Source organism: Myotis daubentonii, chromosome 18 (genome assembly GCF_963259705.1).
Source record: "Myotis daubentonii chromosome 18, mMyoDau2.1, whole genome shotgun sequence".
NCBI lineage: Eukaryota > Metazoa > Chordata > Mammalia > Chiroptera > Vespertilionidae > Myotis > Myotis daubentonii.
The window spans coordinates 4,757,309-4,783,831 of NC_081857.1; the positions used below are offsets into that span (position 1 = coordinate 4,757,309).

General features: G+C 46.9%; 1 protein-coding gene across 4 annotated transcripts in view; it reads right to left on the reverse strand.

The window, feature by feature from the left end:
• Positions 1-26,523, reverse strand: part of NME7 (NME/NM23 family member 7) — a 118,310-nt gene that overhangs the window by 47,832 nt on the left and 43,955 nt on the right. For all 4 annotated transcript variants that reach the window (XM_059674148.1, XM_059674147.1, XM_059674149.1 and 1 more), the window contains exons 8-10: positions 15,725-15,789; positions 12,577-12,645; positions 10,400-10,501 (exon numbers count right to left, since the gene is read on the reverse strand). In XM_059674148.1, the coding sequence (XP_059530131.1) occupies positions 10,400-10,501; positions 12,577-12,645; positions 15,725-15,789 (236 nt within the window). The remainder of the gene's footprint in view (positions 1-10,399; positions 10,502-12,576; positions 12,646-15,724; positions 15,790-26,523) is intronic.

The window sequence follows — 26,523 nt, forward strand, 5'->3', positions numbered from 1 at the left end:
CAACAAGAAAACCCCAGAGTGAGCAGAAGGAAGGAGATAATAAAGATTAGAGCAGAAATAAATGACATAGAGACCAAAAAAACAATACAGAAAATCAATGAAACCAAGAGCTGGTTCTTTGAAAGGATAAACAAGATTGATAAACCTCTAGCCAGACTCATCAAGAAGCAGAGAGAGAGGACCCAAATAAATAAAATCAGAAACGATAGAGGCGAAATAACAACAGACCCCACAGAAATACAAATGATTGTTAAAAAATACTATGGACAGCTTTACTCCAACAAACTAGACAACCTGGAGGAAATGGACAAATTCCTAGAAAAATACAGCATTCCAAAACTCAATCAGGAAGAATCTAAAAATCTCAACAGTCCAATAACTATGGAAGAAATTGAAGCAGTCATCAAAAAGCTTCCATCAAACAAAAGCCCAGGACCAGACGGCTTCACAGGGGAGTTTTACCAAACATTCAAGGAAGAACTAAAACCTATCCTCCTCAGACTACTACAAAAAATTCAAGAGGAAGGAACACTTCCAAGCTCATTCTATGAAGCCAGCATCACCCTAATACCAAAACCAGGTAAAGACAACACAATGAAAGAGAATTACAGGCCAATATCCCTCATGAACATAGATGCCAAAATCCTCAACAAAATCTTAGCAAGTCGGATCCAGCAGTACATCAGAAAGATCATACACCATGACCAAGTAGGATTTATCCCAGGGATGCAAGGATGGTACAATATCCGCAAATCAATAAACGTGATACATCACATAAACAAATTGAAAGAAAAAAACCACATGGTCATATCAATTGATGCAGAAAAAGCATTTGACAAAATTCAACACCCATTTTTGATAAAAACTCTCAGCAAGGTGGGAGTAGAAGGATCATACCTCAACATAATAAAAGCCATATATGACAGGCCCACAGCCAACATCATACTCAACGGACAAAAACTAACACCATTTCCCCTAAGAACAGGAACAAGACAGGGATGCCCCCTCTCACCACTCCTGTTCAACATAGTACTGGAAGTGTTAGCCATTGCAATTCGGCAAGAAGAAGAAATAAAAGGCATCCAAATTGGAAAAGAGGAAGTAAAACTGTCCTTATTTGCAGACGACATGATATTATACATACAAAACCCTAGAGATTCCATCAAAAAGCTACTAGACTTAATACATGAATTTGGCAATGTAGCAGGATACAAAATTAACCCCAAGAAATCTGAGGCATTTCTATACACCAATAGTGAACTTTCAGAAAGAGAGATTATAAAAACAATCCCGTTTACCATTGCACCGAAAAAACTAAGCTACCTAGGAATAAACTTAACTAAAGAGGTAAAAGACCTCTACTCAGAAAACTACAGGACGTTGAAAAAAGACATAGAGGAAGACATAAACAGATGGAAGAACATACCGTGTTCATGGATTGGTAGAATCAACATCATTAAAATGTCCATACTACCCAAAGCAATCTATAAATTCAACGCACTTCCCATTAAAGTACCAACAGCATACTTCAGAGATCTAGAACGAACTTTCCAAAAATTCATCTGGAATAAAAAAAGACCCCGAATAGCTGCAGCAATCCTGAAAAAGAACAAAGTAGGTGGGATCTCAATACCAGATATCAAGTTGTATTACAAAGCCACTGTTCTCAAAACTGCCTGGTACTGGCACAAGAATAGGCATATAGATCAATGGAATAGAATAGAGAGCCCAGAAATCGGCCCGAACCAATATGCTCAATTAATATTTGACAAAGGAGGCAAGAACATACAATGGAGCCAAGATAGTCTCTTCAATAAATGGTGTTGGGAAAATTGGACAGATATATGCAAGAAAATGAAACTAGACCACCAACTTACACCATACACAAAAATAAACTCAAAATGGATAAAGGACTTAAATGTACGACAGGAAACCATAAAAATTCTAGAAGAATCCAAAGGCAAGAAAATCTCAGACATATGCCGAAGCAATTTCTTCACTGATACAGCTCCTAGGGCACTTGAAACTAAAGAAAAAATGAACAAATGGGACTACATCAAAATAAAAAGCTTCTGCACAGCAAAAGAAACCATCAACAAAACAACGAGAAAACCCACTGTGTGGGAAAACATATTTGCCAATGACATATCTGATAAGGGCCTAATCTCCAAAATTTATAGGGAACTCATACAACTTAACAAAAGGAAGATAAACAATCCAATCAAAAAATGGGCAAAAGACCTAAATAGACACCTTTCAAAAGAGGACATTCAGAAAGCCAAGAGACATATGAAAACATGCTCAAAGTCACTAATCATCCGAGAGATGCAAATCAAAACAGCAATGAGGTACCATCTCACACCTGTCAGACTGGCTATCATCAACAAATCAACAAACGACAAGTGCTGGAGAGGATGTGGAGAAAAAGGAACACTTGTGCACTGCTGGTGGGAATGCAGACTGGTGCAGCCACTATGGAAGACAGTATGGAGTTTCCTTAAAAAACTGAAAATGGAACTCCCATTTGACCCTGTGATCCCACTTCTAGGAATATATCCCAAGAAACCAGAAACACCAATCAGAAAGGATATATGCACCCCTATGTTCATAGCAGCACAATTCACCATAGCTAAGATCTGGAAACAGCCTAAGTGCCCATCAGTAGATGAATGGATTAGAAAACTGTGGTACATCTACACGATGGAATACTATGCTGCTGTAAAAAGGAAGGAACTCTTACCATTTGCAACGTCATGGATGGAACTGGAGAGCATTATGCTAAGTGAAATAAGCCAGTCAATAAAGGAAAAATACCACATGATCTCACTCATTCATGGACAATAGAGACCATTCTAAACTTTTGAACAATAATAGATACAGAGGCAGAGCTGCCTCAAACAGATTGTCAAACTGCAGCGGGAAGGCCGGGGAGGGTTGGGGGGCAGGAGGTAGGGGGGTAAGAGATCAACTAAAGGACTTGTATGCATGCATATAAGCATAACCAATGGACATAAGACACTGGGTGATAGGGGAGGCTAGGGGACTGTCTAGGGCGGGGGGATAAAATGGATACATATGTAATACCCTTTGTAATACTTTAAGCAATAAAAAAAAAAAAAGAAAAAAAAAAAAAAAGAAAATACATTCCTCCCGCCTCGCCACGAAGCCTGTGTCTCTAGGAAGTGCAGTGCTGACACCTGAACTGAGAGTGCGTGTGCACTGGGGAGATTAGGCTGCCCGCAGCTGCAGCTCCCGGGACTCAGATGCTGGCGGCTCTGCTGGCGGCTGTGCCCAGCCCAGGGCGGAAACTCTCACCCTCCTTCTGACTGTGATGGGGACATGTCTGATTATTTTCTCAGAGAGTCAGAGCGAGTGACCTTCGCTATGAATAACAAGTGGCAGGGTGTGAGAAATGACCCGTCCGAATTTCAATGACAGACTGGGGAACAGAAGCATGGTGAAAATGAGACTTTTAATAACACTCTCGGGAGCAGGCATTGTACAGCGCACACGTGGGCAGGGATCAGAGCCTATTTATTTAGTCCCTCCTCCAGTTCCTCATTGGCTGGTACTATGAGGCCACCTGGTTCCTATAGGTCGCCTAGGTCTTGCTGTCTCACGTTGGGCCATTTAAGAATTGGGCTGAGGCCTTCCTGGCTGCCTCCACCTCCCCCGTCTAGCTGAGGCAGATGCCGGGGGGGGGGGGGGGGGGGGGGGTGGGGGGGGGGGTGTCCCACCATGATGCTGGCCCCACATTCTGCTTGCCCCGGGGAAATTCCGCAAATTCCCTCAGAAGCCGACCATGCTGGAGATGGATCACAGGGGTCCATTTCTTACAAAAGGGAAAAAAGGGACAATATTAAGCTAAGAGATCTTGAAGGGAACAGATCATGGGGGAGAAAACACTTCATGCAGCCAAAGAGAGGTAAAGCGTCACTAAGGAGGAATAAATTTTAAAAGGAAAAAGGAAAATACATGAGAGGGAAACAAGGCACTAAAGGGAAACTCAATGTGAGGATTGTTCAGGTAAACGCACCAGGAAATGGGGTGCAGATATAAGGAAGGGAAATGGAAACAAGTGAAATGTCAAAATCATACACACATGCACACACACATGCATGTGCACACACACATTCACACACATGCATTCACACACACATGCATTCACACACACACATGCATTCACACACACATGCATTCACACACACATGCATTCACACACACATGCAGTCACACACACGTATTCACACACACATGCATTCACACACACATGCATGTGCACACACATACACACTCAGAAGAAGAAAGTAAAAAGCCCATTACAGGCAGAAGAAGATAGTTACCAAAATCTCTCAACCCCTGTGGGGACCGAGGTGGCGCCTGTGGAATAAAGGGTGAGGGAGAGAGGCTGGGTGGGACAGAGGGGACGTGGTCCCAGCAGTAATACAGGGGGCGGGGGGGGGCGGGGGGGACGTGGTCCCAGCAGTAATATGGGGGGCGGGGGTGGGGACAGGGGACGTGGTCCTCAGCCATAACAGGACGAGCAAAGCAAAAAAGAACTTGCAGGGTAAACAACATTCAAAAATATCAGGAGAGTCAGAAAGGTCCAAATCCAAAAAGATACGAGTGTCTTGGAAACAGTGAAACCCACCTGTGCGGTGTCATGAGGGTGACTGAGCTGGCATGTCACACAGCTCACCTTCTGCTGGAGCAGGGAACTGGGCAGGGACAGAGGGGCTGGTGGCACCCGCACCGGCGAGGAGCATGGGCTCTGTGCCAGAGGCCACGTGCTAAGAGTTCTCAGAGAGACTGTGGCGATGGCTGAGCCGGTCTCACCATCCTCAGAGGCCCAGGGCGTGCGGGTGGGAGGGTTCAGCTGGGAAAGGAATGAAATAAGAGGGCCGCCTCCAGCCACACCTGGCCTTCCCCCTCCAGGGGCCCTCTCTGACCCTGCGCTTCCTCCTCTAGAACAGGGTTCTTCACTTTGCCTGGAGCCGAGGCCTCTGGGGCAGTCTGATGAGGACTAAGAAGCTTTCTCAGAGTCCTGTTTTTCAATGTCCACAATAGGATTACAAAGGAGATGAGTTATTTTGAAATACAATCATCAAAATATTTTTAAAGTTGTGATATAGTAATGTGCATCTTTTTTTAAAAAAATATATTTTATTGATTTTTTACAGAGAGGAAGGGAGAGAGATAGAGAGTTAGAAACATCGATGGGAGAGAAACATCGATCAGCCGCCTCCTGCACATCTCCTACTGGGGATGTGCCCGCAACCCAGGTACATGCCCTTGACCAGAATTGAACCTGGAACCTTTCAGTCCGCAGGCCGAAGCTCCATCTACCGAGCCAAACTGGTTTCGGCAGTAATGTGCATCTTTATCAAGAGCTAGCAGCTGAGCCAATAACTACTGTCCTTTTCAGGTAGCAAGACTATCCAGGACATGGTGAGATATGTGCAGCTGTGGGGTGGGGTGGGGTGCTGTGGAAACCTGATTCCAGCTGGGAGCAGAGTGCAGCACTGCATCATCCCAATGATGCTCACTTCTCGGGAACTCTAACCTTCCCTAGGAGATGAGTGAACATAAGTGTGTGGGTTTTACTCCTCATCCAAGCTCACAGACCCCTAAATTCTACTCCCTGAAACTTGAAGGGTCTGTCAACACCGGGACGAGGATTCCGCTCTAGGCCAGTCTCGGGCTGTCCTCAGGGGGGAGGGGAATTCCCAAACTAAGCCCCCTTCATCCCCTCAGCAGGGAAAGGGGAGGGAGAGAAAACAAACCAAGGAAACGAAACTACTTTTCCAAGTTCCTTTACCTGCAGATAATCCTTTCGCTCTATAACTGGAGAATGGCCTAAAAGGCAGGTTCTGTGATAGAATATGGGGATGAATAGGTTTCAACCACAGGACAAGTGATCACTTTCTAACACTGATGAGAAGTCGAAGGCGTGCAGCGTGATGGCCCTGGCCAAGGCTGGGAGGGAGGTGCTGGCTGAGGCTGCAAGTCCAGGAGCAACATTCTGAAATGCAGGTTTTCTTTCTCTCCTTCCTGAAAAGGCAACGCTGTTTCAAAGCGCTGCATGGTCTCTCCAGGTGCCCGCGGCCGGCTTAGCAGGAATTCTGGTTTGGACTTTCTTCTTATCCCGACAGCCATCACTAACTTCTGGCAACCAAGTAGGAAAATGCTTCATCCCGAAGCCCTCCTTGGGGCGTGAGCACTATTCTTGGGATCCAGGATTAGCTTCAGCCAACCCAGGATTTCTCAGTCTCATGTGGCCATGAATGGTTTTCCCATTAGATAGGTACTCGTGTTCATCATGGCAACCACAAGACTCCATTGTGATTACTGACCACATGGCGATTTCCTTCCCCTCGGGCCAAGGCACTCTGGCTCAGGGAGGCCTGCCCTCCATCTTTTCATTGTCAACCCAAAGAATCCAGGGCACCTGGAGGTCTGTGAGTGCTTGGCTGGCCAGTGGGTTGGCCGATGGGTTGATTGACTGAATGAATGAATGTCTGAAAGATGGAAAGAAATGCTGAGTGCAGGTCGCCATGTGTCCCTCTGCCGCGAGCACAGGGAGGAAAGGCCAGCACAGGGAAAGTTTATCATAAACTTCTCAGTGCAAGTCTAGTTCATGTTCCACTTAAACTGAAATAACGGTGCGGCCCTCTAGCTGCAGAAGAGGCAGGCGCATCCTATCCAAGCATCTGGAGCTCTGAAGCGAGAGAGACCAGGTCACTAGTGAGTCAGCAGCATCTCATCTGCAGTCTGTGCATGTTTAATGGGACATCTCAGCAGATATCACAATTCCTAGCAGATGATGGCAGCTAATAGGAAGGTTGACAGGCCAAAACTGGGCATGACCCTAAACAGTTTCTCAATATAACCTTTAGTGGGTTGGATCACATTTATACGAGATAATGAAGCGGTAAAAAGTTATTCATAGAGGTACAGATTTAGGAGAAAAATATTAATAGTTGGATTTCAACCCGGTAAGCCTTTAAAGAATGTTTTTTCATCGACCATCTGTTTTAGGATCCTGATCAACTAATTCCACCCACTGCATAATCCCCAAAGCAGAACTAACAAGAAACAACATCTGCTGGTTACAGCAGGGTGACATATAGCATTTTTGTTTTTATAAAACTTGAGTTCAAAAAGAACCTTCAAAATTAAAATTAACATTGAAGGACCTGGACGAGAGCCCACTGCTGCCAGACTATGTTCTTTAAGAACAAACAGAACTTCTTCGCCGGAGACCCCGGGGTTCACTTTTCCTAAAGCTGATCGGGGCCTAAGTAAGAGTTTAAACTCAATACTGAACGCTTTTTTCTATTTCTGTCGCCTATTTCTGGGAACAAAAGCTGCTTATATGTAACTGAAATTTAAATCAATAGCTCAGGAAGAAGAGTTAAAGAATGAATATAATGAAAGAGGCTTTGGGGTTTTAATCACTGTTTCTGTATTTCTTTCAAAATCGAACAGTCCCTTCTATCACAAACTTGTTCACCTATAGTAGATAAGCTGCCTGGCTGCTCATACCCACACCAGAATCACCACGTCCTGCAAGCTTGCCTTCCAGATACATTTACCTCGTGCAATCATGGGGTAAATTTTGGGGGTGCCTACCATCTCAGTTTTCCGGGGGCTGAGGGATTTCTCAGATGCTGGACCTGGGAGAACCCTGGGCGAACTGGGACAGTGTTGGTTACTCTGATGGGTATATGACACTGAGGTAAGTGGTGTGTGTGTGTGTGTGTGTGTGTGTGTGTGTGTGTGTGTTTTGTTAGAAAAGTTATTCTTTATTAAAAACATGATTTAAACAGGGTTATTTTTCATTGCTGAATCACTTAATAGCTAGTGTATTTACTGCATGCAAATCACTTCGAATTCAGTAAATTACTATCATGTGATTGTGCAACTACTCTACATTCTTATTGTACTTAGAATACTTTCAATTTTCTTACTTTAAAAATGCACTTACTACTTTTCTGGAGATGTATATTTTATTTTTATATTTGCTAAAATCAATGAAATGCTTATAAAATAACTGAGTTGGTGATTCCTGCATTTTGCTATAAACTAGCAAGAGGAACGGTGGTTTGGCTGGTTTCCACCTGTGTGTGTGTGTTGTGGCCTCTGGTCGGGCATCACAGCTTCTCGTGGTTGCTGGGCACTGAACTGACCAAGGAGGGGCAAGGACTCACCCTCCACTCAGCTCATCTGCATACTGAGGTGAACCAGCAGCCAAAGCAGTGAAGAGAGTTCCACTCCATCCTATTTCCTTCCTGTAGACCGGGGGGTCCCTCCACATTCCTTCTCTATCCACTTATCCTCTTGAGATAAAGAGTTGCCCTGGCTGGTTTGGCTCAGTAGATAGAGTGTTGCCCTATGGACTGAAGGGTTCCAGTCAAGGGCACTTGCCAGGGTTGTGGGCTCAGTCCCAAGTAGGGGGCATGCAGCAGGCAGCCGATCAATGATTCTCTCTCATCATTGATGCTTCTATCTCTCTCTCCCTCTCCCTTCCTCTGAAATCAATAAAAAGTGTAAAAAAATAATAAGAATTTCAAGAGAGAGAGAGGGGGAGAGAGGGGAAAGGGAGAGAGGGAGGGAGGGAGAGAGGGAGAGAGAGAGAGAGAGAAGCTAAGCTACCCAGTAAACACCACCTGGCTGCTTCCCCGCACACCCACGGCTCCCACCCCGGTCCATGTCACCAGCATCTGGGGCCTGGACTGCAACCTGTGCCCTGTCTCCCTTCAGACTGTTCTTATACTAGTCAGGATGATCCTGTTTAAAGTCTAATTGAGTCACTTCTCTGCTCAAACTCTTCAAAAACTAATGGTCTCACACAGAGACCATACAATCTCACGTCATTACAAGGGTCTGCCCACCCTTCTCTCTGACCTTGATCTCACGAGTAACATTCAATGAACACTTGCCGCCGTCCCTCTCTCCAAGCTGCCTCCGCAGCAGAGCCGCATCTCAGGCACTCTGGCTCAGCCATGTACACTTGCTTCCATCTTCCTGCTGCCTCCCTTTGATGTCAAGGCCTGTCCTTCCCGACTCTAGAGCCCCTGCCTCCAAGCTCTTCCAGTTCAGCTTGCTCTCCAGGAACAGCTAGGCATCCTCAAAATTAAGCAGAGGCCAGGAACTCCTAGTCCCTCCTATATGGGATTCTAATGACACCGCGTCCACCATTTCAGCCTGGCTTTTAAGGCTACCCAGCCCACACTCCCAACCCGCCCCACCGATTTCCTCTAAGCAACTGTACTTCCTTGTGCTTCCAGGTGCGCACTGCCCACCGAAGCCCAGCAGATATGTCTGCTGAGGGCCAGTCAAGGTGCAGATTGCTTCGTCGCTGCCTTTGCACATGCTTCAGAGATTTCCCCATTCTCTCTGCGCCTTGACGCTTCTTTAAATCCCGTTTACGTCTGTCTCTTCCTCTAACAAGGTTTTCTCAGTCTCTTCCACTTCCTAATCATTGCTCCTTGCTAACAACCCTGTGACACTTTCACCCGAACGTTAGTCCTTGCTTGCGGGTTTCTCTGTAAATGCTCTAAACACCTTTTGTGTACTCTGCCCCCCCCCCCCCCCCCACACACACACACAGGGCTTCAGAGCACTTTCTCAAGCCGACTCCTTAGCAGGTGCTGCTAGCAGACTATCCTACACCTACGGGCATTCCCATAAATGCTGTCTGAGTCAAAACGCAGCGGATTGGCACTCATTTACAGTGACTGTTTACAAGTAGTAGTGAAAAGAAAGAAGGAGAAAGCTTAAATGTTAGCTAGTGTTTAAAGTCAGTCACACTTCCCATGATCCGGCCAGCTTGTACCACACGCATGGAGATTTCCCACGTGTCCTAAGGCAACGTCTGCTTTTCTACCCCATCTCTGACCCTCGCCACCAAGCGTCCCTGGGCAGAGAGCCCAAAGCCATTGGAAGGTGTACAGAGAACACCAAGCTTCGCCCAGTCCCACTGCTCACACTCAGGGTCAGATCTGGTCTGAGGCCACCAGATCCACGTTCTTTACACTGACTGCTTACTTACGGCCTCCCTAAGCCAAAGGAGAATTAGTACCTTGGCCAATTTCCCCCACAGAGCTTGGTAAATTTACTTACCTCGACAATTTAGCAAAGAAGAAACAACAAAAGAAAATGCCACGGTAAATGTTTCTGCCCATTCTGTACCATCACTAGGCTAATAAAAACTCACTGCTTCTTAGAGTATCATACAAAAAATAAACGATGGGAAATGCTACTCTGAATTAAAAGTTTTGTCTAATATGTCCCCATTTGTATTATTTCTTTTAAAGACCAAACTGAAGCTATCAAACCAGTGAAGACATTTGGTCAAGGACTGAAACGGACGCGGCGATATTTAACAGTAACTCACAGGATCCGCAGGCCCACAGAGCTCTCGGAAGGTCTTTGCAGGGTTCGTTTGCAGGATCTCCAACGCCACGCAAGGGCCAGAATATATTTCTGTCACCATCTCCTGTAATGTGTAATATAAAATATTAAAAAATAAAGTAAAAATTACCTTTGACTTCTTCCCCACCTATACTCTACACTTTCCCAACAAAAGTGTCTGTGTTCCCTCATCTCCGTTCCTACCACTGCCACCGCGTGAATGTAATCCTGGACACTTTCACTATCTGAAATCATTTTCTAGGACAACCTCGTTTCAAAGGATCTCCTCGTGAGCACAGTACTGTCGAAAGCATCTCTGAAGAAATAAATTCCAAAGCGCTCCTTCCAAAGACATGAGAAACAGCAGGGAGAGGTTTATCTCCTCATTAAACACCTGGAAAGCAGACCCTCTATGGAGCCACAGTCAGACACTGGGTGAAGGGCAGGCCAGTGGTCCCGGGAGAAGGGAAGCGAGCGAGGTGAGCTTGCGGCTGCCCAGCTCCCTGCCTGGAGGCCTTTTCCAGACAGTGGGACAGGGCGAGGAGACAGAGCCCAACATTCTCAACGGACCAGGAGACAAAGACGGTGCATGGACTGGACTCGCAGGATGGACTACTAGATGGACTACTAGAGGGGGTGCGGGAGCCCTGGGAGGGTAACCCCAGGGATCTGCCAAGAACGTCACTTGAATTGTTGGCTAAGGGACTGTGTGTGCAGAGGACACAATCCAAGGCTGAGATAAAGAACTCCCAGAGCATATGTGGAATGACTCAGAGACACACGAAGCTGAGAAGGGCTCACGCTCTGCAGACGGAGTGGCCAGCCCTCATGCAACACCTAGGGCATCAGACAGAGTTCGGAGGGGGTGTGAGCTCAGCCAAGGGGCTAGGGCATCAGGGGCTGAGCCAGACCACAGGGCAGCAGCAGAGACAGGGCCAGACCATGCAGGGCTGGGGGCCCTTGTTGTGGCCCTGCAGCGTTTATGGTACACAATGCCCAAGTAAAATAAAACTCTGTTGTTACAGGACAATATTTCAATATTAATCTGAAAGTAGTCATCATACCAAATAGAAATGTCAGAAGTTGAGAGAGAAGGGAGGGGACGTCATAATTAATATGGTCCCCAGAGCCCTGCCCCTGAGGGCCTCTGACTGTATCCCCTGAAGCCACTCTGCTATACACGAGGTCCTGTGTGACTGATTTTGGTGGGTAATTGGAGTGAATCTGATTTCCGGTCTCATGCTCCCGAAGTTCCACCTGCACTAAATGACAAGAGCCAAGTTCTCAGCAGGGGGAGGCGGGGGCACGGACATGCAGGGCTGAGGAAGCCCATGGCTGCGACAGAATGTTCACTCTCAGCCTTGACCACGCGGGCTGAGGAAGGCCCGGGCTCCAACAGCCCTGGAACCAGCCAGTTTTCCTTGGTGAAGGAAGGTTGAGTGGAAAGGGCCTTGAGAAGAGAGGGGATGGAGGTCTGGTCTCATTGTCAGGAACAATGAACTTCATGCAAAAAGAAAAGTCAAACTATCTCTGAACCAGCAGGGCTAAGGGGGCAGTGTACCAGCACAAATGTGTCTGAGACAATTTGATAGAGAGGGGAAGGAAACTACCTTTGATTAAATGCCTACTATGTGTCATTTTAAGGAACAATCTGGTGTACTTGAATATCGTCATTTGTTTCCAAGGGCCCTTTCAGTCTTGTTTCTTCCGTCTCAGTCCCATTTTCAGATGACTCCACCCGCATTTGTGTCGTTGAAGTAGCTGGTAAGTACTGCTATGAAGTTATACGATCATGTTAAGATCTACTTGCTTTTAACTTTCTAAGGCATTTGGGACAGTCTCCCACCCTGAGAATATTATAAACTTCACAGATAATGTCAAAATGTGTCAATATCCCAGCAAGGTTTTTCCCCCTTGCATTTTCTGTTTCCCCTGCAGATTTCTGTTTCATAAATGAAACAACATTATATTTTTAAAACTGAACCAGTGGCTCTCAGGGGTAGAATACAGCAGTCACTGGGTATCACGGACTGGCAGCTGGCAGGATCCTGTATACTTTAAAGAATACTTTCCTGATTAAAGATTGCCCTGAGATTCCCCAGATATGAGACACACAAACTATTTTCAGTACGAATGCTTTATGTTTAGTTTGATACTTACGTTATACTCAGACACCACTCCTTTATAAACTTCGTAAAACTCTTCAACATTAGCTCGATCCATGTTGAACTATATTTAAAAAAAACACACCCACAAAACCATAAGTTGACTAAGCAAAGAAAACAAACCGCACTTAAACACTCAACATTTATGATCTCTTGGATATATTTTCTTTACTTTAAAATGTAAAGTTTGCATGAATCAAATACTCTTTGAAGAAAGTGCTATCAGAGGCTAGCTCATCAATAATAAAAATGTGCTCAACGTGTCAGCGTTGCTCTTGGTCCGGTCCACGCAGCATCTCCTCTGATGCTGCGACCACCCTGCCATGTGAGGGGTGGCGCCAGCCCCGATTTGCACGAGGCTGAGACTCAGAGGGGCTGTGGAGCCCCACAAACCTGGGTTCCATCCCAGCCTGACCTCACTGGTCATGCTCTTCACCACAGCATTACACCTCTCCGAACAAAACCTCATTCCCAGCACAAGAAAGAGACATATATAATGCAATGGTGTTTGTGGATAAATGAGTGGCACAAGAAAAACATGTGACTAAAGAAAATTACTTCCAATTTTGTCTAGAAGGCTGAACATAAGGTTTCTCCCAAGCATTCTGAAGTCCCTGGTTAGTCCAGCGCACGGTAAAGCACCTGGAACTCTGCTGCTCTTCCAAAAGGGTAGCAGGGACGCTGACGAGATCAGCCTACAGACTCCTGCCTGCCCAAGCTGCACTCAGATTGAGTTAGAAGCAGAAGCTCATCAAGTTCTAGTGTCTCAAAAACTAAGACCTTAGCCGAAACTGATTTGGCTCAGTGGATAGAGCGTCGGCCTGCGGACTCAAGGGTCCCAGGTTCGATTCCGGTCAAGGGCATGTACCTGGGTTGCGGGCACATCCCCAGTGGGGAGTGTGCAGGAGGCAGCTGATCGATGTTTCTCTCTCATCGATGTTTCTAACTCTCTATCTCTCTCCCTTCCTCTCTGTAAAAAATCAATAAAATATATTTAAAACAAAAAAAACACAAAAACTAAGACCTTAAATGTTTTCTGAAATAGCCTCAGACTTTCCAATTTTATTTCCCACCTCATTCCACTCACTTTGCTTATTGTTGCCAGGACTGACAATTATGGAGAAATTTCTGCCTACTCAGACAATAATTCAAACGAGGGGGATTTATTTTATTAGCAACATAACCATAAAGGGAGGGAATTTTGTTTGGTTTCAGGTGTTTTTTTTATCCTATGTTCACACAATCTGTACTATTAATATAATAAAGTAGTAACAGAAAATACAATTTATTAAATACCTAGCAATTTGCACTGAAAATTCCACAATTCTGGCAATGAAAATTCTTCCATTAGGTAGGGTTATTTCACTTAATCTACTTAGGTAGACAATAATGGTCTCCTTGCTTAGCTGATAAAACTGAAGATAAGAATATTTGAGCCCTGGCTGTGTTACTAAGTGCTACGAGTGTTGGCTCACACACGGAAGGGCCATGGGCTCAATTCCCAGTCAAGGGCATGTACCTGGGTTGCAGGTCCAATCCCCTTTGGGAGCAACTGACGGATGTGTCCCTTTCACATTGATGTTTCTCTCTCTCTCTCCTCTCTCTCTCTCTCTCTCTCTCTCTCTCTCTCTCTCTCTCTCTCTCCCCCCACCCCCACCGGCCGCCTCTTCTCCTCTCTCCCTCCCTTCAGCTCTGTCTAAAAAGCAATGAAAAAATATCCTCAGGTGAGAATGTAAAAAAAGCTTGACATCTGGCCACTGTCACACACCTAGAAAGCAGCTGACCCGTGACTCATAAATAGATCTTTAAGACTCCAAAAATGAAGGACTGTGCTTGTCATGAAATCACCATGCATCCCCCACAGGTTCAATGAATCCTTTTTAAATTATTCTTGTTTTCACTGAGCACCTACAAGGACCAATCACTGAGTTACGTTATAGGTTGATCTCTAGCCAGACTTAGATCAATGTTTACAACTAAAATTCCCACACTGGTTATTTTCTAAGCAGGCTTAGGTCCCACAAAACTGCGGATACATCGCCAGGCTGCTACTTTGCGAAGGTTTTGGCTCACAATTTCTTTATAGTCCTAGATAAGATTCTCCAAATACCAACTTCCTCATCAGTCTCCAAGTTTTTGCCTGAAGACTTTGCAAACCAGTCGATATTTCTGAGCTTTTCTTGACCTATGGGCAGCCCCACCAATCGGATCAGTATTTCACTATCATAACAGCAGAAGCTTGCTGGCCTTGGGTACTGTAACACCCACACTGTTTATCATCTGCACCCAGTTCCTCCTCAAATGCACTGGTAAGCGGAGCACAGAGGCCTGAGCCCCGAAGGAGCGCTGCTGCTGCTTCAGTGGATGGTTTCCGAGACGTGTGTTGGGCAGCCTGCCAGCCACCGAGGGGCTGCAAGGCGCTGGCTCTGTGAAGGTGCCGGAGGGGAAAGCCAGAAACCAGCACAAGGCCCAGGTTAAGAGAAATCCGAAATGCTCTCTTCCCCCACTCCCCTCTGAGTCACAGATCCAGACACAGAAAAGTCACTATAACTACTTAGCTTAATTCTATCTTTTGTTTGTAAAAACTAAATACTTTATTTCAGCCCATATTTGCCAGCAAAGTTCCAAGAACTGCATAAATCTACTGTACCAGCTTCAATTAGGTGCACAACTTGATTGTTAGTTCTCTCAGTGAAAGATTTGATGTGTAAAAGAATTTCAAAAACATTTTTATTATAAGACTAGGGGGCCAGTGCACAAAATTCATGCACAGATAGGGTCCTTAGACCTGGACAGCAATCAGGGCTGATCAAGGCCTTCCGGCTGCCAGCCAGGGCCTCCCTTCCATGGCTTCTGGCTGCCAGCCAGGGCCTCCCTTCCCCAGCTGCCAGCCAGGGCCTTCCTTCATTCCATACCGCCCCCTGGTGGTCGACACAGATCATAGCGAGCGATAGAACTCCTGGTCTCCTGGTTGAACTCCCAAGGGGACAATTTGCATATTAGGCTTTTATATATATAGATTACCAAGTTCAGTAACTCTTTTTGTGTATTTTAGTGCAGAGAAAATTCAATGTAAAACAGCTTAAAACTTATATAGAAAAAACAATTCCTTAATAGGTTGTGACTCATTGCAAACTACGTACCATCTGCATCGCTGAGATCTCAAAGCCTGCGTCTCGGATGGCCATTAGAATCTTCCCCAGCATTCCTGTAAATACAGAACAAACGTGTAAAAAATGCAAAACTTCTCAGGCATTTCAGCTGCTTAGAAATACAAATTTTCTGCATCAAGTTACTTTCCTTTGCTTACACTCTCTATGAGGAAATCACATTTCCCAAAGGACACTAAGTCCCTGAGACAGCACCTATGGCCATTCCATCCGCTGGAACCCAGTCCCTGAGACAGCACCTATGGCCATTCCATCCACTGGGAACCCAGCCCCTGAGACAGCACCTATGGCCAGTCTATCCACTGGGAACCCAGTCCCTGAGACAGCACCTATGGCCATTCCATCCACTGGGAACCCAGTCCCTGAGACAGCACCTATGGCCATTCCATCCACTGGGAATCCAGTCCCTGAGACAGCACCTATGGCCATTCCATCCACTGGAACCCAGTCCCTGAGACAGCACCTATGGCCATTCCATCCACTGGAACCCAGTGCCTGAGACAGCACCTATGGCCATTCCATCCACTGGAACCCAGTGCCTGAGACAGCACCTATGGCCATTCCATCCACTGGGAACCCAGTCCCTGAGAAAGCACCTATGGCCATTCCATCCACTGAGAAGTCATTTCCATAGGGGAACCCAGTCCCTGAGACAGCCTCCTATGGCCATTCCATCCACTGAGAAGTCATTTCCATAGGGGAACCCAGTCCCTGAGACAGCCTCCTATGGCCATTCCATCCACTGGGAACCCAGTCCCTGAGAAAGCACCTATGGCCATTCCATCCACTGAGAAGTCATTTCCACAGGGGAATCCAGTCCCCGAGATAGCCTCCTATGGTCATTCGATCCACAAGGAGGCCCAGTCCCTGAGACAGCCCACTATGGCCACTTGATCCACTGGGAAGTAAGGGCTCCAGGAACATCAGGGATGACCCTGAAGACGAAAACATTTCTAAGATACTATTTTGCTCTAGGGCCCATGAAGTCCAGTGATGTGCAGAACATGAAAATCAAACCACTAAAACTCATACTACAAGAAAATGAAATTCCCAAGTATTAGATACACAGAAAGTTCAGAGAAGAAACATCAGATTAAAACTGAAGAGGCATGCCCTAACCAGTTTGGCTCAGTGGATAGAGCGTCAGCCTGCGGACTGAAGGGTCCCAGGTTCGATTCCGGTCAAGGGCATGTACCTTGGTTGCGGGCACATCCCCAGTAGGAGGTGTGCAGGAGGCAGCTGATCGATGTTTCTCTCTCATCGATGTTTCTAACTATCTCTCTTCCTCTCTGTAAAAAAATCAATAAAATATATTTTTTTAAATAAACAAAAACGAAAAAACTGAAGAGGCAGCAGAAGCTCCACACAAACCTGGGAAAGTGAGCATATCCTCAGAACAGTAAGACATCGAAAAGAAAAACAGCTGAAAAGAGAAATGTAACCCAAATGGATGACGGCCCTGGGTGTCAGCAGGAGGAATTTGTATAATGGGGTCTATGAACACTGCAAGGCTGGGACTGATTTTCAGATTCCATTCACTTTCTATAAAAATATTCTAAGTTTTTTTATTTGTTCAAGTCAACTAAAATTGTCTGTCTTACATACATTCACACACACCCATTCTCACACTCACACATACCAACTCAGACTCACATTCACACACACACTCTCACACCCATTTTTATACTCACACATCCACTCGCACTCATACACACCCACTAACACTCATACACACCTTCTCATACACACACCCATTCTCACACTCACACGTACCCATTCTCACACTCACACACACACCCATTCTCACACTCACACACACCCATTCTCACACTCACACCAACTCACACTCACACAAGCCCACTCTCACACACATTCTTACACTCACACACACCCACTCACACTCATACACACCCACTAACATCCACACACACACATTCTCATACTCATATACACACCCATTCTCACACTCACACACACACACATTCTCATACTCACACACACTCACCATATTCTGGGACATCTGGGTGCTCACCCAGTCATCCCAAATCACCAATAAGTACCAGTGTCTGGATGGGCATCTTATCTAGGTTACTGTTACTGCAGCTATTTTCCTTGTAGAAGGCTGAGGGATAAAAAAATAAAATAAAAAATGATGCCATCTATTTTCCAAATGACAAATTGGTATCACATGAAGGCCAAATGACATCATAGCACACTGTACAAACAAAGGTTGTGTGGAAGTCTGAGCATGTAACAGGCTCATGTCAAACTCTGAACAGTCTGTACCATATCCACATTGACCTTCATGATTTAGTTTTGGCAAACATCTATATCTACACTAATAAAAGAGAAAAATGGTAATTGGCGTACAACGATACCCTTTTCATTGGCTAATCAGGGCTATATGCAAATTAACTGCCAACTATGATTGGCAGTTAACTGCCAACAAGATGGCGGTTAATTTGCATATGTAGGCACAATGCAGGGAGGCAAAAGGGAAAGCAGGAAGAAGCCCCCTGCCACTGACAGTGATCGGAAACCCAGGGGGGAGCTAAGAGCTGGGGGGCAGGGCAAAGGCGGCCCTGGGGCCGCCTTTGCCCTGCCCCCCAGCCATGATCGGAGAATCAGGCGCCTTTGCCGCCCTGGCCAGTGATAGCAGGAAGTAGGGGTGGAGCCAGCGATGGGAGCTGGACACGGTCGAAGCTGGCAGTCCGGGAGCTAGGGGTCCCTTTCCTGGGCCTAAAGCGAAGCCCACCATCACGGGGCTGCTGCAGCTGCGGGTCCCCGCTGCCCGAGCCGGACGCCTCAGCCAGAGGCGTTAGGCCTGGGCAGGGGCGGAGCCTGCAACCGAGGGGAGCTGGGGGTCCCCTGCCCAGGCCTGACACCTCTGCCGGAGGCCTCAGGCCTGGTCAAGGGGCCGATCCGGTGATTGGTGATCGGAGGGTGATGAGGCTCAACTCCTCTGGCCGAGGCATCAGGCCTGGGCGGGGGGCTGAGCCGGGGATTGGAGGGATATGATGGTCCTCTTGCCCAGGCCTGAAGCCTGGGTCAGAGGCGTCAGGCTTGGGCGGGGGGTGGAGCAAGCGATCAGAGGGAGATGGGGGTCCCCTGCCCAGGCATGATTCCTGGGCCAGAGGCCTCAGGCCTGGGCGGGGGCCAGAGCCAGTGATCGGGGGGAGATGGGAGTCCCCTGTCCAAGCCTGACACCTCTGGTGGAGGCGTCAGGCCTGGGCAAGGGGCCGATCAGGTGATCAGAGGGTGATGGGGGTCTACGCCTCTGGCTGAGGCATCAGGCCTGGGCAAGGGGCAGAGTCAGCAATCGGAGGGGTCTGGGGGTCCCCTGCCCAGGCCTGATGCCTGGGCCAGAGGCATCAGGCCTGGGCTGGGGGCAGAACCAGTGATGGGGGGAAATGAGGGTCCCCTGCGATTTGAGGGTGATGGGGGTCAACGCCTGAGGGCTCCCAGTATGTGAGAGGGGGCAGGCTGGGCTGAGGGACACTTCCCCCCCTCCCCACACCCAGTGCACGAATTTCGTGCACCGGGCCCCTAGTATATAATAAAACCCTAGTATGCAAATTGACCAAATGGTAGAATGACTGGTTGCTATGATGTGCACCAACCACCAGGGGGCTGACGCTCAATGCAGGAGCTGCCCCCTGGTGGTCAGTGCTCTCCCACAGGTTCATGGCTGGCAAGTGCAGCAGTGGAGGCGGGAGCCTCTCCTGCCTCCGTGGCAGCAGTCAGACATCTCCCAAGGGGTCCTGGACTGGGAGAGGGTGCAGGCTGGACTGAGGGACATCACCCACCCCCATGCATTAATGTCGTGACTGGGCCTCTAGTCTATATATATAAAAGTCACGTGACCGGAATGATAGAACCAAAATGACCAGAATGATGAGTCACTATGACACGCATGGCAGCAGCCAACCAGCCCGATCAGGGCCCCAATCAGCCCCACCAACCTCCTGCAGCCCCTCTCCCTAGCCGGCCCAGCCTTGATCAGCCCAACTGGATCAGGGGCAGGGCTGGCCGGCCAACCTTCTGTGTCCCCTACCCTGGCTGGCCCGGCCCCAATTAGGGCTGGGCCGGCCAGACCCCACCAGTGCACAAATTCATGCACTGGGCCTCTAGTCACATTATAAATTTGATCCATTATATAGCTTTGTTTGGACCAAATTTATAAAATTGTTTTAAACAGTTGTACATGAAAAAGTTTATATTTAACTTTATATTTGGACATATTTAAGTTGCATTTAAGTAAAATAATTTATGTTAACACTGGGAATACCTTTTTTCCTTCAAGAGGAAACACTGCCTGGTGTGGGTCAGTGTTGAGCATTGACCTATGAACCAGCAGGTCACTGTTCAATTCCTGGTCAGGACACATGCCCTGATTGCAGGCTCGATCCCCAGTAGGGGCATGCAGGCAGCCGCCCATTGATTATTCTCTCTCATCATTGGGGTTTATATCTCTCACTCCCTGTCTCTTCCTCTCTGAAATCAATAAAAATAAATTTAATTTTTTAAAATATGTAAAAATAAAAGGAAACCCTGCCAAAAGCAATGGAGACTCCCAGAAAGCCTGAGCAGAACAACACAGGACAAAAGTGGTGTTGTAGGAAGGTTACTAAGGCAACAATGACGGGGCAGCTGATCTGAGGGAAGGAATAAAGGACAGAAGAAGAACAAAGGCTTCTGAAATGATCAACATGCCGACTGGGCTTGGGTGGCAGCAGCAGAGAAGGAAGGAGTAGAAGACGTTGCCAAGCAAATGTAACAGGACGAACCTTGACAGACTATGAAGAGGAAGGAGGAAGGTTTTGAGTCTAAGTGACTGGCAGAATGTGGCACTTTAAAGAAAAAGAAAAACAAAAGCACGAGTGATATAAACAAATGAAGGAAAAAGACACTGAATTATTCTGAACAGAGAAACAGAATTTTAGAGCAGGGCACTGAGGGGTACTTGGGGACAGAGCTTGGCCATTGGCTGAAGAAGATCACTGAGTGGTGAATGAATGAAGTCCCTGGGAGTTGGGGCACAGGTGCCGTCCAGAGATATAATGAGGTGCAGAGAGATTAGAGCTGGAATGATGAGACTAGATGACTACTGTCTGGCAAAAAGAAGAAGAAAAGCAAAAAAGAGCTTTAAAGTTTGGGAATTGGAGAATGAAAATAAATAGATACATAAAAGGAGACATGCAAGAGAATAAAGAAGATACTACTGTGACATGACAGTAGTATCACAGCATCAAATGGAGGGGGAGTTCTTAGAATAGAGGGACAGTTAATACTTAACGGAGATGAAGGACCCTGGGAACTAAGATAACATAAAATTTCAAACCTCTCCCAGTGAACTTTTTTTTTTTTTTTTTTTTTTTTTATCTTGGGAGACAAAATCCACTGGTCTCTTGTACTTTGAATAAATCATTCACTTGTGTATGATTTCCTAACCTCACACATTGATCATTTAGGAAATGTTAGCTCACTGTTTTGCAGTCTTCCAAATGCTGACTCACTTCATTGGGCCACACTGAAAAAATCACCCCCAATTTCATCAGCATAGTCTTCAAGCATGGGGAGCTGTCAGGCTCAAGGTGGTGAGTAGAGTTTTCCAAGATTCTAATCCTAGTGTTCACTTGGAACTTTATCATCACTTGGGTCTTTATCTTGGGCAACAACTGCTGTCAGTTGTCATGTCTTTGAAATGACAGGATTACTTCATTTTGAAAAGAGTTCAGTTGCAAACCAGTGGAAATTTCTGGTGTGGCTACAGTCTTGCAGGTAAAGTGGGACTCCCTAAAAAGGCTCCTTGTTGAGTTCACAACTCAAACAACGGTTCAAGTGCTTTTCGTAGACGAGGTTGTATTTGAGGGTGGAGCACAAGTGCCCTCGGTGTACTGCCCTTAGTTCCACGAGTATTAGCCAGACCTGTACTTGAGGGTCAAAAATTACTCCCTTGCATTGCTGCATTGAGGACACTCTTACGTAAGAATGGCGTTTCCCTGCAGCACCTGATAGTTAAACATGCATGAACTACGAGCTTGGGGCGACTGTCTTGATTTGTGCGAAGGCAGTTTCCCCTGCCACTGCCCTTGCACCATCTGTGCAAATGTCAACACATTTAAAAAGGCAAATAAATCATATGTTTCCGAACTTTCCTACTTTCCACAGCATGATCTTTTCATATGACTGCACTCACATGTGGGATATAAAACTAAAAACAACAATAAACAAACAAGGCAAACAAACAAAAACTCATAGACACAGACAACAGTATAGGGATCACCAGAGGGAAGAGAGATGGGGGTGGGTTAAGGGTAAAGGAGGTCAAATATATGGTGATGGAAGGAGATTTGACTTTGGATGGTAAACACAGATGATGTAGCATAGAATTATACACTTGAAACCTATATAATTTAATTAACCAATGCCCTTCTCCCCTATAAATTTAATTTTTAAGAAGGCAAATATAAACTTAGTGTCCTTATGCACACAGATCTGACCTCAGAGATACTGCTGGTGCCTTAGCACAAATCAAGGTCTTGTTTATTTTGATAAAGAAAATGCTTTACATGATTATTTAAGAATCCTGATCTAAATATGAAAGCAGTATTGAGCCTTCTGCATTAACCAATACGAAAGGAAATCACAATCTACACCTATTGTAAGTCTGTAACCACATTAAACTACCCTGCAGAATGCACCACTGACAGAATAATTCCATTCACAGATAAACCAATAAAAAGTTCTAGTCCGAGCAGCTCTGCATTCTGCCCAGAGCAGTCAGACAGGAGGCAAGGATATTGCTGTTATTTATGTGGTTACGTGTGGAGGCAGGACAGAGAGGACTTAAGAAACCCATTCTGTATTTCGCAGCCTGAAAAGACAAACTGTCAATAACCACGTCCTTTACTTTGGTCTAGATAGGAAATGTTCAGGTGACCGAAGAAATGACAAATAACTATGCAAATGAAGTTAAAATGCAAAACTGCGTGCGGCGCAGCCAACAGGTTCAAGGGGCACACAAAACGGAGGCCTGCTTCCTGGGCTGGTGAGCACACAGCTAACTTGCTCCCCTGGTTTGTTTATAACTCCATGAATGCTCCCTCTTCACTGTTTTGAATGTCAAATCACCTCCCCATCTCCTCTTCCTGTGCCTCAGTTCATAGCCTCATAGTCCTCACTGGGACTGTTCAAAAGCGCCTAAGTGGCCACCCTGTATCCAACCATTAACAATATCTTTCTGAAAACTCTTGCTTCTCCTGGGACTAGGAACCTCCCTCCATCCTCTCTGATTAGAAAGAAAGTTGCCACCTGTCCTGGTGTGGCTCAGTGGTTGAGTGTCCACCTATGAACCAAGAGGTCACTGGTTCAATTCCTGTTCAGGGCACATACCCAGGTTGTAGGCTTGATTCCAGTAGGGGATGTGCAGGAAGCACCCAATGGATGATGTTTCTCTCTATTTCTCTCCTTTCCTTTCTCTCTAAGAATCAATCCTATCTAATAAAAGAGAAACATGGTAATTGGCGTACGACCGATACCCTTTTCATTGGCTAATCAGCGAGATATGCAAATTAACTGTCAGCCAAGATGGCAGCCGGCAGCCAGGCAGCTTGAAACTAACATGAGGCTTGGTTGCCTCAGTGACGGAGGAAACCAACATTCCCCGCCTGCTGCTGCCTCTGAGCTGGCAGTTTAAGAAACTCTGTAACAAATACGCCCAACTTCAGCCAGCAGATTCGCAACATTGTAAGCAAAGGCCAGAAACCTACTTTCAGCACCGGAGGCCTAAGAGCTGGAGCCAAGCCTCAAGCTAAAGCTGGCCCAGAATAAAAAAAAAAAAAAAAAAAAAAAAAAAGGAAAAAAGGAGCGTTTGGGAGTTCAGTCACCCCCAGCCTGAAAACAGCCCTCAGCCCCTCACCCAGGCTGGCCAGGCACCCCAGTGGGGACCCCCACCCTGATCCAGGACACCCTTCAGGGCAAACCAGCTGGCCCCACCCGTGCACCAGGCCTCTACCCTATATAGTAAAAGGGTAATATGCCTCCCAGCACTGGGATCAGCGGAGCCGTGAGGCCTCCCGGCACTGGAATCAGCGTGACAGGGGGCAGCACCCAAACCCCCTGATCGCCCTGCGGCTCTGTGTGTGACAGGGGGCGGGGCCACAACCTCCCTATCCGCCCTGCTCTGTGCCTGATAGGGGGGAGCTCCCCCCCCCCACGGGCCCTGCTCTGTGTGTGACGGGGTAGAGCCATAACCTCCCCCTCGGCCCTGCCCTGAGTGTGAGAGTGGCGGCGCCCCAACCCCCTGATCCGCCCTGCTCTGTGGGTGATAGAGGGCAGCACCCCAACCCCCTGATGGGCCCTGCTCTGTGCGTGACAGGGTACAGAGCCCCAACCCCCCTGATTGGCCCTGCTCTGTGTGTGACAGGGGGTTGCTCCACAACCTCCCCATCGACCCTGCCTTGAGTGTGACAGGGGGCGGCGCCCCAACTCCCCAATCAGCCCTGCTCTGAGCCCGACCAGGGGCTGCACCTAGGGATTGGGCCTGCCCTCTGCCACCCGGGAGCAGGCCTAAGCCAGCAGGTCGTTATCTCCCGAGGGGTCCCAGACTACTAGAGGGCACAGGCCAGGCTGAGGGACCCCCCCCCCCCCGAGTGCACAAATTTTTGTGCACCGGGCCTCTAGTAAAAACATATTAAAAAACAAACATGCCTCTGAGAGTGGTCACGAGGTGGCATCCACCCAAACAGGGTCAGCCTTAGCACTCTGCTTCCGAGACCCGAGCAATTCCCCCAGGAACGGGCGTATTGTTTGCACAAGCCAACCAGAGTCCTTCCCTGGGGTTTTATTTATCATTCATTCATTCATTCATTCATTCATTCATTTTAGCTAGAACCAGGTTGAAAAGCACTCTTCCCACTGGGTTCATCAGTTCATTGCTGGCAGCCCTCGCCCTCTCTCATGGTGCCGGGAAAAGAGCACCTAAGAGCATGATGCTGACAGGGAAGCCAGAGACCCCAGAGATTGCCCGAGGCAGTTTAGACTCCTCCCTAAGCCCAGCTCGCCCCTGCCCTTCCACTGGCAATCTGGGTACATGAGACAGGACTGGGGATTCAGGCTGGGTTTCTGTCAGGTGCACGCTGTCCTCACCCAGCCACTGGTTTATGTGGGAGGTGATATACTGCAGCCTGAGAAAGGAAGGTTGCAGTAGGAGGGGTGGGAAAAGGGCACACATCCAAAATAAGATGTGAGCGGATTAATAAACGGTCCTCTGCTTTTCTATGTATTGGCGCCTTTTTCTTACTCTAGAAGGCCTGCGGCTCACAGCTCTCACTTGTGTTGGTGGGTCATTTGCCATCTATCACAAGTTTGTATCCTACTGCATCTGCGTTGTCATACGCTGGCCTGTGTCTGTGCAGAGTGGAAGTGGGTTACTCACCCCAATTTTTCCTCCAGAGCTATTTTCATAGGAATCAACTATAATTAGATTGTTGGACTCTCAGCACTTATAATCTGCCATGTAACTCGAATCATCTTTTAAAGTCTTAAAACATGAGATCGTGCTGCCTTAAGTTTTCACCTTCAAAACATTTCCTGGTAAAGCAGCATCACATGGCCTGGTCTCTGGACCCAGCTCCACCGGGATCGGTCATCTCCTGGCTTGGGAGAAGGACAAGTCCAAGGGGCAGAGCCACAGCCAAGCAGAAGGAGCTTCTGTCCTCCTCTGCGGCTGCGCCTTCTGCAGGGGAGGGTCACAGGACACACAGGAACCAGTGCCTGGGGCTCCTCCGAGGTGGGATGGGAACTCACTATCTCTGCTACGAACTCTCTGAGATACGTTTTCTGCACATCTAGAGCAAGTGTGGCTCTGCTCAGGGGTCGTCACCACGTGTCCTAAAATTACAGGGTCCTCTAACAGACACAGGCATGCAAAGCAGGCGAGGAGAATGGAGCTGTCACCCAAGTTCCGCTGGAAACGCGCGGCGACCTGCTCCTCCCGGAACCCAGGGGTTAACACTCTCAAGCTCAAAGGCATGCATCAAGGTGCATCCAGAACATCATGCCCTGAATGGTGATGACTAAGTCCTGAAGCATAAGAAAGTGAAAAAGGGGAAGGCAATGAAGTGTCCACCTTATTTTCAAATGAAACAACACTCTTTCCAATAAATACGGTCCCTTAAGTAATACACATACAGGGTGTCCCACAAGTCTGAGTGCAGGTTTCAGGAACTTAGAAGACACATGCTACACATATGTATAAAATAGTATTTGAAAGTTTCATTATATACATTTCTTTTTAAAATGTTTACCAAGACATAAACTTAAAATCAAGTATTTTTCAAAATCTAAAAAAAATGGAACATAAACTAAATAATTACACTTGCAAGTAGTATTTTTAGTTTGTAGCATTTGTACTCCTAAAGTTACGAAAGCTAAAAAACTGCGTTCTGACTTTCGAGACGCCTACCTTAGAAGCCACGCAGCAACCCAGGTATACCATGAAGGATCGCCAAGGGAGCCCAGCAAAAGTGCAGAAGTGTGTGGAGTAACACATGGTTGTTAAGGAGCTAAGTTCTGGGATGGTTTGTTATAAAGCAATAGATAGCTGATTCGAGGTTTTAAAAAATGTGTCGTGATAGAATCACTACAATTACTATCATTAATAGCTAACAGCTTTTGGAACACTTACTATGTAAACTATTCTAAGTGTATCACATGTATTAACTTGTTTATGAAGTAGGTCCTGTCACCTTCATTTTGCAGAGGAGGAA